The 16,688-nt window shown below is 48.3% G+C and overlaps 1 protein-coding gene across 6 annotated transcripts in view; it reads right to left on the bottom strand.

Moving 5' to 3' along the window:
* Window positions 1-16,688, bottom strand: part of DGCR2 (DiGeorge syndrome critical region gene 2) — a 1,169,540-nt gene that overhangs the window by 865,667 nt on the left and 287,185 nt on the right. For 3 of the 6 annotated variants that reach the window (XM_069619936.1, XM_069619934.1, XM_069619937.1), the window contains one exon: window positions 9,735-9,952. In XM_069619936.1, the coding sequence (XP_069476037.1) occupies window positions 9,735-9,952 (218 nt within the window). The remainder of the gene's footprint in view (window positions 1-9,734; window positions 9,953-16,688) is intronic. The other 3 variants (XM_069619935.1, XM_069619939.1, XM_069619938.1) reach the window with 1 other exon arrangement.

The following is a 16,688-nucleotide window of genomic DNA, read 5'->3' on the forward strand; positions in this document are numbered from 1 at the left end:
TCAGCGGATACACCGACAGGTGTTGAAGTTCCGAGAACCAAAACCTGGCCGGCCACCACAGGGCTATGAGAAGAAGGGAACAGTTCACCGAGTTCTTCAGCTTCCAAATTGCTCGATGGACTAGAGGCAGAGGCGGGAAGGCATAAGCTCTCATGTTGTGCCATGGAATCTCAAGTGCATCCCCCAGAGAGGAGGCTCCCAGCACGCCCCAACGCAAGAAAATCCATGAGGACCTCCGCCTTCAACTCCCACTCGTTGCTGACCACTGTCCGCCGGCTGAGGGCATCCGCTGTGACATTCAGCTGGCCCGTGATGTGCACTGCAAGCAGTCAAACACCATGAAGCACAGCCCACTCCCAAATCTGGATGGACAGGTCCACGAGAAGGGGAGACTTGGTTCCCCCTGGCTTGTTGATGTAATACATCGACACCGCATTGTCCGTGCGTATGCGGACCACCTTGTTGGCTATGATCGGTCTGAACGCCCTGAGCGCTAGGAAGATCGCCAGAAGCTCTAAATGATTTATGTGGAGGAGCTTGTCCTGAGGCGACCAGAGATCCAAGACCTGAAGAAGATCTAACGTCGCACCCCACCCCAGGAGGGAGGAGTCAGTTGTGATAGTCACCGTAGGGGCTGGGTCCTGAAACCCCGCACCACCATTCCAGGTCCACTCAAAGCCAGAATCATTATTAGCTTGGAATCTAGGTCCACAGCCTGACGCCAAGAACTCCGAAGAGCCATCTGAGTCTGCCTAATCTTGAGACGAGCAAGAGGAAGAGCCAACACGCACGAGGCCAGGAGGCCCAGAAGCCTCTGGAACCACCAGGCCGACATGCTCTCCGACTGCGCAAATATCTGACACGTGGCTAACAGATCCACCATTCTGTCCCCGGTCAGGTACACTCTGTAGTCGATCATGTTCCAGTGAAAACCCAGGAAAATCAAGTCCTGCGAGACCGTCATGGAAGATCTCCGCCAGTTCACAGACAGCCCAAGATGGAACAGGAGCTGAAGGAGAGACTGAAGATTGCCCACCGCTTTCAGCGGGCAAGGACTGCATAAGAGCCAGTCGTCCAAATACGGATACACATGGATACCCTGCAGACGAAGATAGGCCGCAATCACCGACATCATCTTCGTAAAGACACGCGGCGGAGAGCTGACGCCGAAAGGAAGCACTCGAAACTGGAAGTGATCCGCTCCCAAAGAGAAACGGGAGTTATCTCCTGTGTGGATTCCAAATCAGAATATGCATGTACGCATCCTGAAGCTCCACCACGCTGAGCCAATCGCCCATCTGCAAGGAGGACCGTATCTGGCCGGGCGTGATCATCTTGAATTTCTCTTGGGGTAGGAAAAGAATGAACTGGAAAGGTCTAGGATGGTAAGCAGGCCAGCCTGGTTGGGTTTGGGCACCGTAAACAGCAGGGAGTAGAAACCCTCCCCTCGCTCCCCAAGGGGAATGGGTTCTACAGCTCTGAGGTCCATAAGTTTCTGAACCACGGCTTTGAGGGAGGGCGAGCCCGACAGCTGAAAAGGAGGGTTGAAAGGTGGAGTAGGGTGTAGGGGTAAGCGGAAGCCCACCCGAGCAACTGACCAGACCCATCTGTCTTCGGTGATGGTCTGCCACGCCTCCCAATGAGACGCGATGCGTCCTCCCACCCGGGTCTCGTGCGAGCGCGGAGAACCCTCATTTTGCCAGTTTTTCAGTGGCGTTGCCACCTGAGGAGGCAGCTGAGGAGCGTGAGAAAAACCAAGTCCGTTGTTGCCTCTGGCGGGTATTCCCCAAAGGGGTATCCACTCTGCGAGATTTCCAGTCTAGGAAGCCCCTAACGCCAGATAAGGGCCGGCTTTGTGACAACAGTCTCTGGGTTTTGAAAGGGGCTTTAACAAAGACCGACAAGGACTTAGCTGCCTGAGTGCTATCCTTCATCTTGGTCAGCTCTACATCTATTGTAGAATGAAAGAGCTCCTTACCATCAAACGGAAGGTCTAACACCTTGTCCTGCACTTCTTTTGAGTATTTGGTAGCATGCAGCCACGCCTGCCGTGAGATATCAACCCCCAGCATAAGGCCCCAAGCCGAGGTGTCTACGTGATGAGCCGCAGCCTCCAGGAGATCCTGGGCCAAGACCCTGGTGTTGGATAATCCCGCTTTGAAGTCTTCCAGCTTCTCGACCGGAATGAACTCCTCAAACTCCGACAGACCTTTCCACATCCGCTTATTAGCCCCCCGTTAACACCAGTTCGGCATTGGCCTACATGAGCTGCAAGGCCGAGTTGGAGAAAATCTTTCTCCCAAGCGAGTCGAGGAGCTCATCCTCCTTTCCCAGAACCCGAGTAGCCGTCGTGGAAGAGGATGCTGCAGGCCTGGACTGCAAAGTGGCCGCAGCCACGACTGTGGAGGAGGGGGCGGCCAAGGCGACAGGGCCACCTCTTCCGAAGAATGCAGCCTGTATCGTGCGTCAATTTTCTTATTGACGAAAATTCCAGAGTGTGGCTTTTCCCCAGACCCTGCGGACCTCAGCCAGAACATCCTTCTGCAAGAACAGGCCGGTACGCTCCAAAGGAGACAGGGTGAATGCCCCAGAAAGCACGCCCTCCTGCGGAGCGGGTGCCTCGGGCACCGGAACATCCAAGAAGCACATGATGTCCAGTACCCGGTCATGAAAACCTCTGAGAGCGGCGAATATCCTCGTAGTCCTGATCGCCTTGCGCGTCATCCGACAAGTCAGGATCCTGCTGAACCGCGTTGGGCGCTGCCTTGTACACGGGGGACAAAGGGGCAAAGGCGGAAGAGTCAAGGAAAGGCACCGTAGGCAAGGGAGGCGCTGGCGGAACCACCGGAGGCGCGGGCGGACATATCTCCGTAAAAAGCCTTTTGAAATATTTGCATCCCGGTCCTATTTTTGAGGGAAGCAGATAGAGAAGCCTCAGAGCTAGCTCCGGTACCCCACGATTCAGTAGAACTGGGCCTACAAGCAGCCCCCACAGGAGGGGCCTGGGAGCGTGCTCCGGTATCCACAGGCCCCTTACGGAGACCCTCAGAGAAAACTCTGGTACAATGATTAGGCCCAACAAGCACCTCAGGACAATCCCCGGTGACAGAGCGATCAACGCCCCTCCCGACCCAGGAGGAACCCGGAAAAGTATCCCCCGGCCGGGGTGCTCTAAAAAGTAAAGAACTTACCGGGCGTTTCTTCTTTTCGTCGAAAGACCTCCTCCCACCGCTCCAACCGATGTTGAAGTGCCAGGACCGAAACGGAATCGCAATAAAAACAGGAGTCCCAACTGTGATCCGGACCCAAACACTCTAAATAAAGAGCATGGGGATCCGCCCTCGCAGTGACACGATGAACAATCTGGAAAGTCTAGTTTGAACGACAGACAGACTAGTACACGATCGCTAGGGAGAGCCAGAGAGGAAAAAAGGGAAGAAAATCTTCCGCGGATGCAAGTGCGTCCAGTCCTGAACGAGCGGAGAAAAGGACTGTTGTGTGATGCGCGGGGCGGAGCAAAGGTGGACGGGGTTACGGCCGCATGCCGGGCCCCGCTCCGGTCCCGTCCCACAGGACGGAGAGATGTCCCATAAGTATGGAGGAAAGGGGACGGGACGTAGGAGTATACTTAAACTAGATTAGCAAGACTAGATTGTCAAAGAAAGACATGGTACACTCCAAGGTTAAGTTGCAACATTAACCTTTTCACCCCGAGTTCAGCTCTATGTGGGAATTACTTAAATTATTCAAAATATGACTAAGGATCTATGCAAGGCAGAGATGAGTAGCGCTAACGTTTAGAGATCAAGGACAGGATGCACAGAGAATTCAGTTGCCAGTTTATGGATAGGATTACTTGGAGTAATCCCCCTAGTTATTGGGATGTTTAATGAAGTTTCTGGATCAACAGTCCTGCGCCTGGTTAGGATCAGCTATGCTCTGGCCTGGCAGTAAAGTCTGGAACCTTGCAAAGTGAATGTGGAATATCTGTATATGCAGGCGCTGGAAAATTGTGTGTGTCCTGTCTCTGTGAGCTTCCCCCTTTATAAAAGGCAGGTGACATCACAGGATTTATTGTTGGGCAGAACCAAGCTAGACCTATCCCTAAGAACCGGATAGGTCAGCCTATGTTGGTCGCCTCCTCCAGGAGGGGAGTCAGTTTATGGGGTTGGGTTTTATGAGGTACAAAGCCATCCCCACAGTCATTTTTGGAAAAAATCAATGACGACATAAATCGCTCCTTTTTACAATTGTGGCACTTTTGCAAATTACATAGGCAGATGACATATTTCATACAAAGCATGGTATTCCACTCCCAGGTCTGACATTGTTTCGCCCTTCTAATAATTTTTTGTGATTTTAGGGGGAACCAAAATTCCACAATTTTAGATATATGTACATATAGAGCATATTTCCATTAATTTTTAACGTTCCACAATATGTACTTTTCCCCATGACTCATTTTCCTGGTGTTTCCGTCCCATACATGCTATAGACGGGCACAATATCTTGTTTTAGAGCCACAAAAATTACATTTAAACTGAAAACTTTTACATTACTGCGTTTTACGGTTGTAGAAATAACAGTCTCAAAGCTTATTCATTAAAATAGTCTTTTGAGCCAAATGGGCTGGCCTATGTCACCAAATGTTTAGCCCAGGGTTTGCCAGAGGGTTTGTCTTTGGAGCTCCTTAGTTTGAGTGGATGGGAGGTGTCACTTCCAAAAGTAACACGTAGGTGTCTCAGAATCTATAGTAGCAGACTAGAGTCCAGACAAAGTCTGGACGAGGGGGTTACATTCTCACCCTTGGTGCATTCAGAGCTTCCAGATGCTAGTCCCCTTGGGGGATGCAATGTCCTTTGAAGACAGGGCAGAAAAAACCTGTTTGGCTGGTTGCCCAGTACAGCCAACGTAATTTATTTAGTTTTCCTGAGCCCAAAAGGCAAGGCTGTTGAAATAAAACATTAGATTTTAACCAGCCCCCCTTACATTTCTAGGCAAGGACAGGGCCTTATTCAACATTACACTTTTAAAACATATATTTTCCTTATTTGCAAAATCACATTTTGATAGGTGGTGAATTCTGCTGGGATGTCCCTTTCAAATTTTGTTTTCCCTTCCATCTGGATTCCAAACATTGTTGGCAGCCCTAGACAGTTTCTCTTACACAGCAATCTGTTCAAGGCACAGGTCCACTGAAATTGACATATGCACAGTGTTAGGGTTTCTTTGGAAGATTTTATTTTGACATTTTGTAGCATGAAAGTCAAGCATTTTTCCGTACGAGCTGAGTAAAGTTTCTGGTGATTTCCCAGATCTTGCCTGACACAGCCTGTCATTCAGTGAGAAATGCTTTCTTTTGCTAAAGCACAACTGGAATATAGCTGGGCATAGTTGGGCCTTACTGGATGAGAACTGTATGTTTAACAGATGAAGAGCATCAGGGCGCCATCATTTTAAACGTAAAATATTTCCTTTTTCAAAGGTAATTTTTTTTAGCTAGCAGCAAAGCTGCGCTGCTATTCAAGTCTCTTCCTTGGTGCACGTAAGAAAACACTGGCAGACTTTCTCGGTGTGTGCTCCCTGTTCAATCTTGTCCAATAGGTGCTTGGCAAGACGGTGCAGCCATCATTTTGTAGCAGCAAAATGCAGTTTTGAAGCGAGGCAATGGTGCTCAAAGGAGACAGCATAGCCATTCTGCTGGTAACTGCTGAAGTGCAGATTGGTGATGGAGGGGAATTCTGCTGAGTGGGTAAATGTACCCCACATGCCACCACCGCCATCAACTTGGTGAAAACCCTTTGGGGCGGAGGCCAGCCCAAATGGCAGAGCTAGAAACTGATAATGAGAAACGCGAACGTCAGGTACTTTCTGTGCTTGAGATGGATCAGACAAAAATGGGGGGGGTTTGGGTGGGCATCGCTATATTCTAAAGTATCCAAATAATATAAAACTTTTAAATAATATTTAATGATTATAGTGGGATGGATCAGCACATGAAAGTAAGCATCCTGAAGGTCCAATGATACCAACCAGTCTTGGTGTTGGAGAGCCTGAAGGATCTGAGAAAGGGTGACCATCTTGAACTTGTCCTTCCTGAGGAACTTTTTTAAGTCTCTTAAGTCCAAGATGGGTCTCAATCCTCCGTCCTTCTTGGAAATCAGAAAATAAGGAGAATACCAACCCTGGTTCCTTCCCGCTACAGGTACATGTTCTATTGCACCTTTCTCTAATAAACTTAAAATTTCCTGCACAAGTGCGGATCCAGAGTTTTGACAGTTTTATCCCAGTGGATGACCCGGTGGCCTTTTTTGAAAAGTAAGGCAGTACCTTGGGCTACCATTTCCAGTTCCCATGCACCTGAAGTAATGCCCTGCCATTTGTTCAGATACTGAGAAATTAGGCCTCCCACAAGTGTCTTGTGGCTCAAGGCCTCAAAAGTGGCTTAGAGGCGGCTGCAGCAGCGGCTGAAGGTAAAGTTGCCACTGCTGGGGCTGATTTAGCACCCCTTCCTCATCCACCATGAGGGAATCTTCTTTAGCCCCTTTGTCCAGCTTGTCCTCTTCCAATTGAGAAATAGAAACAAAAAGGACTCCCCCTGCCCCCTTCTAGGAAGATGAGCCTGAAGAGGGTTGCTGAGGTTGTCTAATGGCTGCGCTAAGGGACTTAGCCTTCGAGGTCTGCAGCTTCTCCCAACTCTCATCCGCCTTGCTGCCAAACAACCTCGAGCCGTCAAAGGGCATGTTGAGAAGTCTAGCCTGCACATCTGGTGCAAACCCAGACTTCCTGAACCAGGCAAATCTGCGTAAAACTGTGCTAGCAGCCATGGATATGCCGATGTGGCCAGCAATATCTAAACCTGACTAGAGACATTCTCTCCTTGCCTCTTTACCATCTTTAATGACCGCCAGGAAGCCATCTCTTTCTTCGCCTTCCAGGATGTGATCAGCCGCCATGGCAATAGTCACAAAGGGAAAAGTGAATCTAGATAGAGTGCAAGTCACATTAGTAGATTTGGAGGCCACACTGCGTGCAGTGAAAACTTTACGTGCCCAAGCATCTACCCTCTTGTCATTCCGGTCAGGGTGGATGGAAGGATAAGCTGATTGTCTGGTTGACGTAGCTGCCTGTACGAAGCCTTCAGGAGTGGGATGCTTGGTCAGATATTCGGGGGTCACTGCTGGAAGGCCTGTACTTACTTATGAAGTTCCTGTTAACTGCAGGCCCAGCTTCCGAGGTCTCCCAATTAGCACTGAATTTCCTCTGCAGGGCCATGTGGAATGGTAATACAGGGTCCTTCTGAGGACCCTGGTCCAAAATGTCAGTCATGTCATCCTGTTCGTATGATGGAGAGGGTTTAACTCCACCCCATAAACTCAGTGACTTTACTCCTGAGCTTCCTATAGGATGCATCCGTGTGCTCATAGGGGGTCCAGCCTGCCAAATTTCAGTACAGGCGAGTTGTCCAAATCACTAGCCGACTGGAGATTTTTGTGCAAATCTCTCATTCTTGATTCATCAGAAATTAGCTCTTTTGGCACATTGGGGATGCCAAATTGCAGACCAAAAGGAGGGGAACCCTCATCAGAGGGTTGATCCTGTTCATAAATTTTGGACAGACTTAAAATAGTCTTAGGAACAGGTCTATAAACCTTGTCTTGTATGGTGAAAGGCTTTGACAAAGTCGAAGTAACCGTCGAGGGTGTCGAAGGCGGTTTAGAAAATACCGCCAGTTTATGCTGCGTCGACTTCAGTGCCGATAGCTCCAACTCCGACGGAGTCAGCAAAGTTGTCGAGGTTTTCGACGCTTTGTGCTTTTTTGTCAGACCCAAAATAGGACTTGCTTTCGACTCGTGGACACTCTCGACGACTTCTCATCGGGTCGAGAAGTTTCTCAGCGTGACACCACCTTTGAGCACGGCTTCGAAGTTGTAGCCTTCGACTTCCCTGTGTCGTCCTTTGGAGCGACTGGGGCATGGCTCTAGTGTGTTTCTTTCAAGGGGGTTGAGGCTGCAATCACAAAAATTCACAACATCTCCGAATGAAATGTGTCCCACTTTGCCGGGAAATCTGACTTTGCCAGGCATCAGATTACCTCCGTGGAGGAATCACTTGAGGTTGATGGAGAGCTATGGCATCTCTTCTTCGCCTTCTTGGAGGAAGACGACGAAGAGTGCCAGAATCGACTCCTCGATCAGGACCTCTGACTTTTTACACTGGGAAGAATCTCCAGACTCAGACTTTGTCCCGCTTCAAAGAAGACTTTGATGCTAACCTCCCCACCGCCAGCTTTCTCTGTCATGGCCTGGTGGGACCCACAGTCGTTGGTATGGTGCCTGGAGCCCAGACACTATAGGCAGACGTGGTGAGGATCCGTGATGGACATTTTCGATCCACAGTTGTGGCATTTTTTAAAACCTGACTTTGGTGTCGGAGTAGATGAAGACATTTTTCCTCACGAAAAACTGAAGTGAGCTGTAAATACTCGAAGCTTAAACTCATAAAAACGGAACTGAAGCCAACGGGCGCTGCATGCGCTATTTATGCTGATCATGTTGACGATAGCCCTGGGGGATATTGACGCAGCGGCTCTGCATACAACACCCTCTGCCAAAAGAAATTCTGAAGCAGCAAGGTTGGAGAGATATATTATAAGATGAGGAATAAGTGGGAGGACACAATCCATTCGAAATGGGGATTGGATAGGGAAGTTTAAAAAAAAAAAAAAAGACATTTAAAAAAAGAAACAAAAAAAAGCGGGTCTGGGGAGAGTCAGGGTTTCACGTGGCAACTGGAGGGGGATGCAGGTGAGATTTGCCACTCTGCAATGGGCCTGGGGGCGCATCACTTACTGTGACTATGCTGCCACGCTGAGGAGGTGCTGAGCGGCAATGGGGGTCTGGGACCCTCGTCGGTGGTGGAACTAGGTCTATGGGCCAATCAGATGGTGTTGGTTGGGAAGGGAGGTGGGTGGAGTGGAAGGCAGGAAAAAGGGGATTGGATAGGGAAATTGAAAAAATTCTGGGTCTGGGAGGGGCAGTGTTTCACCCGGCCCTGAAAGGGGGGGGTGCAGGTGAGATGGCAGAGCCCTCAGCGAGTTCGGAACAAGGGCTCCATTTGTCAGTACAAGGCTGCGTCCAAAGCTGCCCAACTTACACTTGCTCCCGCCCTCCACCAATACATAAAATAAATGTTAAAGCAATCTATTTACCAGTTGCTTCTCCTTCAGCTCCATCCCTTGGCAGTGCCTTTTTCACCTCTTTGCAGAACAACCATATACTTTTTTTTTTTTTTTTTAAATGGCAGCTATCTTATATGCAGCATTATTTCATCAGTTTATGCTTACCAAAGAATAGAATCTAGACAATTTGCCAGAGACCAAATCAAGATAAAACCCTGGTGGAGTGGACAAAACACTGGTGCTGCAGCCCTTAGGCTGGTGGACAGTTACCAGCCAGTACAGACTCCACACCTCCGTCCCCAAATCTGCAGCCATGCCCTAGGTTTTCATGCCGAAATACCCGATATTTTACAACACATTCTTCTATAAGAGCCAAACAACCTACTTAACTTTGCGCTCTCATAGCAGCATCAAGCATCAACCTAGCCCTCAACTAGATTTACGGAGTACAGAGAAAGCCATTCTACACGACCAACACATTTTACAGCTTTTAAGAAATCTTTAGGGGCAAGCGGTCATAACCCATAATTCGATGTACATTCCAACTACTCACCTCCTTTGGTCCTTTTGTCCAAACACCCTCTCTTCCAAGTTCCATTCTTGCGAAAGAATGAACTTCAGCTCCTGGTCCGTTGTGAAGGTCGCCAGAGACCCATTCACTTTCTGGCAGGTCTCTGATGCATCCCAGTAGTTCTCGCCACTGACAAAAACCTTGTAGCAACTGGCCGTCCCCTCATAGTGGTGCCATCCTGTCGGGCATTTTCCTAGGAAACATGGAAGGGAAAGGGGAAAGCACCCCAAAACATTAGGACCAATGTCAAATAAGGAAATGCCAATGAATGGCAATTCATATTTGTACCTTTGTTACTTCTATACCGAATAATATACTCATGCTTGGTTTGCCCATAAAGCCACCAGAAGACAACATGCCCATGCTAACTCCAAAGTTTAAATCTCAGCACCTTGTTATTTCCCCTCAACTGCCCTCATGCGTACGTACGCACATTAATACTGATTTGCATTCACACGCATTTAAATGTGCACAATCAGACCTACAGAAATCCATCGCAAGCATGCATGCTCAGACATACAAAGTGGATTTGTTCTACACTTACTGACTCCCACATTAAACCGGCTGAAAGGAACCTCCCACCACCACAACTCTTCAGACCAAGCATCTCTCTGGGACTTTCCTCCAAATCGGTGCCCACTGGAGGTGGTACAGTGACTGCTGAGACCAAAGGAATCCACACGCGGGGAAGGGGGTGGGGGTTCGGGGAACACACCAAAAATGACATCCACAAGCAAAAGCCTTGGTGGAATGGAGTGTGGAGCAAGGAGACTAGTCACTCCCATCTGTTTCTGCCAGAGAAGGTTCCAGTGGTGCAATGGTGGATTTAACGGTCTGATGGCGTTGGGGAGGATTGTCATTTCTGTGCTAATTCCCTTCTACCCTAGAGACCCCCAGCTCTTTTGCTGGACTTTAGGACTTTTTATCCTGGAGTGAGTGAGACCTTTTTCACTCTCGCATCTATTTTTCTCTGATTTGAACCCTGCGTTTGTTTTAGTTTGGGAGTCTGACAAACTCCCTAGGCGTCATCTTTTTGTATTGTGACACACTGCACCTTCAGTGCAGTGTCACAGAGAAGTGACACAGAGAAGCATCTTATGTGGAGTGCTGGGGGGTTACTTAGTATCCCCTTTATCTTCCTTCTCATGTAACATTTTTTGCTACCCTTACTACATTTAATGGCTGGTGGCAGTGGTATAATTTTTCTACCATTGTGCAGTTTTACCGTACGCTGAATCCTCAGCTGCAGTATTGCACCCATAGGTGCCCATTTTGTCAAAATAGCCCCAGTCTTTTTTCACCATTTCTTGTTTGTAAGGTCCTTCTTGAGATTTACTCTGCGCGCCAAACCAGGTTGTGTCCCTTTGTTTGTGTTGACGTTAGCGGGACTCACTGGTAAAGCCCGCCTCTGGCTCTAGCGTGTCTGGCAGGGCAGGAAGCGAGAGAGGTTCCCCAAACTCCCTGGGCTTAGTCTCCTTGGTTACAGGAATGCACCCAAAGGGGATTGACTGGCTGGCTGGCTGTCCTTGGAGGACAGCCACCCTGCTGTGTGAGGGACAACTTGGCTGTGAATGTGAGAAACGTACCGAAAAGGCGAGGTCTTTTGCAAGGAAGGCAGAGTCGACCACTGGACGAAGTAACAGAAGACGAAACTGGAAGAGAAGTTTGCTGCACCCTCCTGGACCATTGGTTTGCCCGGTGAAGCCCTGCTGCAGTGTTGAAGCTCCATATTTCGAATCAACTAGAGAAGCTCGGAAGAGACGACTTCTTCCCTTGGGTTGGTGGGCACAACTGACCCTAAGATGAACTTGACTGGAAACCTGCGGGCTGTACTTCTTTGCTGCTGCCGGAACCGAGTGCCAGGGGATAGGAACACCAGAATCGAGTGCATTGTTTTTGAGCCAGACCCAAGCTCCAGGAATATCCTCCAGGCTCCCTCGAAGCAGGACTGCCCAAACCTGAGCCACCTCAACAGAGTGTTGGAGCCTAGAAGCAAGGGGAGCCCATAAGGTGTCCAAAAACCGCAGTGGTGCCATTTGCGAGTAGCTGGAACCGCGAAGTGCAGCTGATCTGAATTGTTCGCATTGCTGCCGCCGACCTTCGAACCATAGTGCAGGAGTCCCCAGATGTCCTCCCTCTTGTCCCCACGACTGAGGCCCAGGAACGACAGGGTCTGCAGCACTACAACAGGAACAGAAGCCAGCTGGATCCCTTTCTTCAGACTCAAGGTACTGTGTAACTAGGGGTACTTACCTCTGGTTGTGTGTAGGTTGCTTGTTCTCACTGGAGACTTGCATTTGCTGCCTGTTTCAGAGTTGCTTGCGTCTTTGCTTCTCACAGGCCTCCCAGCTTGTGGCCCAACAGTGAACCTTTTTGTTACAAAACTCTTAAATTGTGGAAGGCTTTTATGGCATCTTCAAGAAGTGCCTCAGCTTTCCGAGACTCTGCTCAACCGACATTGGCTGTCCTGGCTCCCTGTAGACTCTTATCATCTGACTGTGTTGATCTGCACTTCAAGATGTCCTACATAACTTGTATTGCTGGGAAATGGTTAACCTATATTTCATTGGGGGATTGTAAAGTACTTACCTGTTTGGAGAAACTTGTTGTTCCTTCCCTAACCTGTCCCTTTTTCCACAACTCCAGTATTGCATTTAAGTGTAAAGTGATATATTAACGTCCACAGTGTCCTAGCTATTGAAGGGGTGTGTGTGTGTGTGTGTGTGTGTGTGTGTATAGGTGTAGGTGTAGGTGTAGGTGTAGGGTGTAGGGTGTAGGGTGTAGGTGTAGGTGTAGGTGTAGGTGTAGCATGGTTGCTCCACTCTACCAACTTGTGTAATACAGGCCTATACCAAATGTTGGGTTACCCATTGCCGAGAGGACAAGGCCGGTGTAGCTCCCACAGGGTTACTACATACAATCTTGCCCAACAGATGGCCAAAGGTGTTGACTTTTGGGCACAAGGTGACAAGTCTTGCCAAAATGGAAAAAAACAGATTGTCACTTGAAGTTGAGATTGACAGTTAATTAACGGTTTATAAATCATTTTAGGACACTATTTGTAATTTGAAATACACCGTTATTGGTTGTACTATTTACATCAACCATCATCATAGTTACTTTGGGGGTCATTACGACCCAGGCGCTAATTGCGCCAACTTTACCACCATGGTGTAAACTATTTTTACACCATGGTGGATGGCGGATTTACCGCCCCATTCCAAGGTGAGTGGGGCGGTAAATCCCCATTTCCCATTTTCCCTTCCCCATTCCCATTTTTGCCCCATAGGGCATAATGGGAGTGGGGAAGGCGCTAATTACGCCACCGTAAATTACGGTGGCGTAATTAGCATCATGGCAGGTTAGCGCCATGGATTTTAACGGCTGCTAAGAGCAGCAGTTAAAATCAGAATAGGCGTTAAGGGTTAATCACGGCGTTAACCCTTAATGCCTGGGTCGTAATGAGGCCCTTTGTCTTTGTACAGAGTTACATTTGGTGGTAAAATTAATGCAGTATCAGAGACTGACAAGGAACTCACAGGAAAGATACTAAATCTCTTAATTCGAATAAGAAAGTCCAGTCATTCAGACTGTACTTCATAAAGGGTATGACAAACATATACAAATCCAATACAACTACTTTTGTATAATGAAAGTTATATGCCTGCTGAGCTTGAGGGTCTGATCTGTGTACCATTTTTAAGACTTTGGAAAGGGAGGTAGTAACCCTGTTACATGATTGAGATTGAAGAAGCTCAAGCAGCCTGACTGAAGAAAAATAATCTCTCAATACACCATCTTTGGCAAAATCTCCAGCTTGCAATCAGAACAAAACATGTCGCAATAGTCTACTCAGCTCATAGTCCAAGTCACACAAATACGTGACACTGTCCCCGCACCCACGCCCCATCACTTGCTACTCGTCTCTGTAAAAAGACAAGAACTTCCTGCCTGCTTCCTGTAAGTCGCCTGCTACCTCCAAGCCAGCAGGATAACAGACCAAGTGGAAAAAGAAGTTGACAAATCTTGCGGATTGCCCAGCAGAGATGGGAGTTGACCGCATTGAGGAATGCACATGCTCTGAAGTAACAGGACTTGATGAGAAGCTTGCACATGGTAAGGCATGAGGGAACGATGGAAAAACCAACGTGACCATCAAGATGCTCCCACCTACAGCAATGGAATAACTTGAGGATATCTTCAATGCATGCATGCCCCTTCAGTATTTACCCAAATCCTGGATAGGATAGCCAGAGTCATCGTGTTCCCAAAGCCTGGGGATGCACTGAGTGACCTTGCAAACTAACACCCTATCACACTGTCTAAGCTTTTGGTAAGGGTTCCTCTCACCCTCCTGCACCCCATCCTCTGCAACTTTGCCTCTGAATGGTATCTTCTCAACAAAACATTTGGACTTCGTAAACAGCATGCAACAAACCACCAGCTACTGAGTGGTGGACAAAATGAATGGTGGACAAAATGACCCACAGATTCAATATCCACAAATTGTCTTCTTGGATATGGCCAAAGACTGATCGAGTATGGCACATAGGACTTCTGCACAAGATGATTCAACTAGGATTTTAAACTATTTGGTGCACTGGATTGCAAGTTACTTGGACAACCACTCCTTCCACGTGACCATGCGGGTAGAGATCTCAACAACACACCTTATCCGAGCAGGCATCCCACAGGGATCAATCATAGCACCATTCCTGTTCAACTGATTCACAAACGACAACCCCACGGATCTCCACATTAGAGACCTGGCAATGTATGCAGAGGACATTGCAGTCATCTCAGAGGCTTTCAGAGAAAAGTAAGTAGTAAAGAACCTACAAAAATCCTTGGACAGTAAGTATGTCGAAATGGTACAGCAACTTGCAGATTACATTGAACACCAGAAAGACAACTGCTACGCTGTTCACCAGAATGATCAGGGAGCACACGGACATCAGCCTCAACAGAGATCAAACGGGGGAGCAGCAGCGGTTACCTGGGAGTGACCCTGGACAGCAAGCTTACTTGGAGGAGCCACACACAACAGAAAGCTTCAAGCAAGCTTGCAGCGCTGTAGCCACTCTTGAAGTCCAGGTCAATGCCCTTCAGGAGTGAAGTAAGCATCTTAAAGGCCTCTCTGGCATGGAGCATCTGTGCATAAAGACAATGAAGGACTCTTCACAAAAGGGTGCAAACAAAGCCCTGAGGATAGAAGCTGGATCCCCACTTCTTACAAGAACAGCAGACCTGCACAGGGAGTTGGGCATTGAGATTTTGGAAGAACATCCAGCAACGCTAAACAGGAATTTCTATAAAAGACTGGATCAGAACACAAATCCCCGATGAAGAAACTTGCTATGACAGCTATCTGCGGCCCATAACAGCACCGACACTGTGAAACCATATCTACTCTGGCAAGATAAAACAGATCAAGAACCAATTCAAACCATGACTACACTTTCAACTAGAGAAGTTGGAGTAATGAGGCACAGCCTCTGTATCCAACAACCCCACTGACGGAATGTCAACAAGATAAAGAATGAGCAGCCTGCTTCCTCTTTCTTAGCTCTATGAGCAGTATTTAAGAAGGTGCTTTTGTTCTCTTGTGTATTGTATGCGAGGTTGGATTCCAGTTACTATATAGGATCTCCTAGAGTGCAATTCAGTCAGCTGGACGGAGCACATTACACAGGTAGGCGACCTTGGCTCTCCAACCCTACCAGAGGCTCTACAAGCGACAGGCATTCTCTGAGCTGGTCAAACCTGACAGCAGCTCCACACAAGGTGCCAGTTTAGGGGCGGTACCCTTTTTCATATTTCACATATTTCTTAATCAGATCGCCATTTACAGATGTGCAATGTCCCCTGTCCTCATCTGCCAATTACTGGAGCCGGCGTATAATACTGCAGCACCTCTTTCGCACCGATGTCCTTCTGGAGCCGACAGTGGCTGTGATGGCTGGTGGTGTGGCTGTTGCATTCGGCCGCAGGCTGCTGTGCCCGGGCAGGGGATACTCTGCGTGGTGGTGGCTGGAGGCTGCGCTGTGAGCGGTACCAGCTGGCTCAGAGGTGGGGTGCACACACACCTGGACAGGACGTTCGTAGTTGGAGGTAAGCTACACACCCTCCTACGTCTCAGCGGTAGGTGGCAGACCTGGGGACTGTTAAGACAGTTTTTCTAAAATCAACCCAGGGGCTTTATAAAGCTATACCTTGGCCAATACAGTATACACCTGTACTGCTGGTAGTGTGGACAGAGCAGTCAGACTTATCTTAGGAGGGAGAGAGAGCTGTAGATTGGTACAAAGACATTGTAGCATACATATGGTCCAAAGAAACACATACACTGAAGTATTGTAACAATAATGGATATGACAATGCATTACTTACCGTAAAAGCATTTCTGATGGTTGTATCTGCTTAGATTCACATGCTGTGCATAGTCTGACATCCAGTGGTCACTGCGGACTATTGCATTTTGTTTTTCGTAGTCGAAAAGGGGACGTCGACAAGGCGTGTCTGTAACACTATCCCTATAGTGACGTGCAGTGTACCCACAATCCCTCACGCGTCGAGGTCCCTCTGTTTGTATTTTTTCTGCCCTGAGGGAGCCTTCTTTACGTGAGGGAGTACAGAAAAGAGAGAGAGATGTAGAAAGATGTCTATGTTCCTTCCATCCGAGCGGGGAGGAAGGGTGGGCGCATGTGAATCTAAGCAGATACAACCATCAGAAATGCTTTTACGGTAAGTAATGCATTGTCTTCTGATGTTTGTTAATCTGCTTAGAATCACATGCTGTGCATAGACTAGCAAGCAGTACCCGGAGTTGGCGGTGGGTTATGAGAAGGAACAGTAGAGAAAAGATGTCTTAATACTGCCTGTCCCACCTGGGAGTCAGATCTAGAGTGTGCATCTAGACAGTAGTGTTTTGTAAAG

This window comes from Ambystoma mexicanum, chromosome 10, assembly GCF_040938575.1.
Source record: "Ambystoma mexicanum isolate Mex_15411 chromosome 10, UKY_AmexF1_1, whole genome shotgun sequence".
NCBI lineage: Eukaryota > Metazoa > Chordata > Amphibia > Caudata > Ambystomatidae > Ambystoma > Ambystoma mexicanum.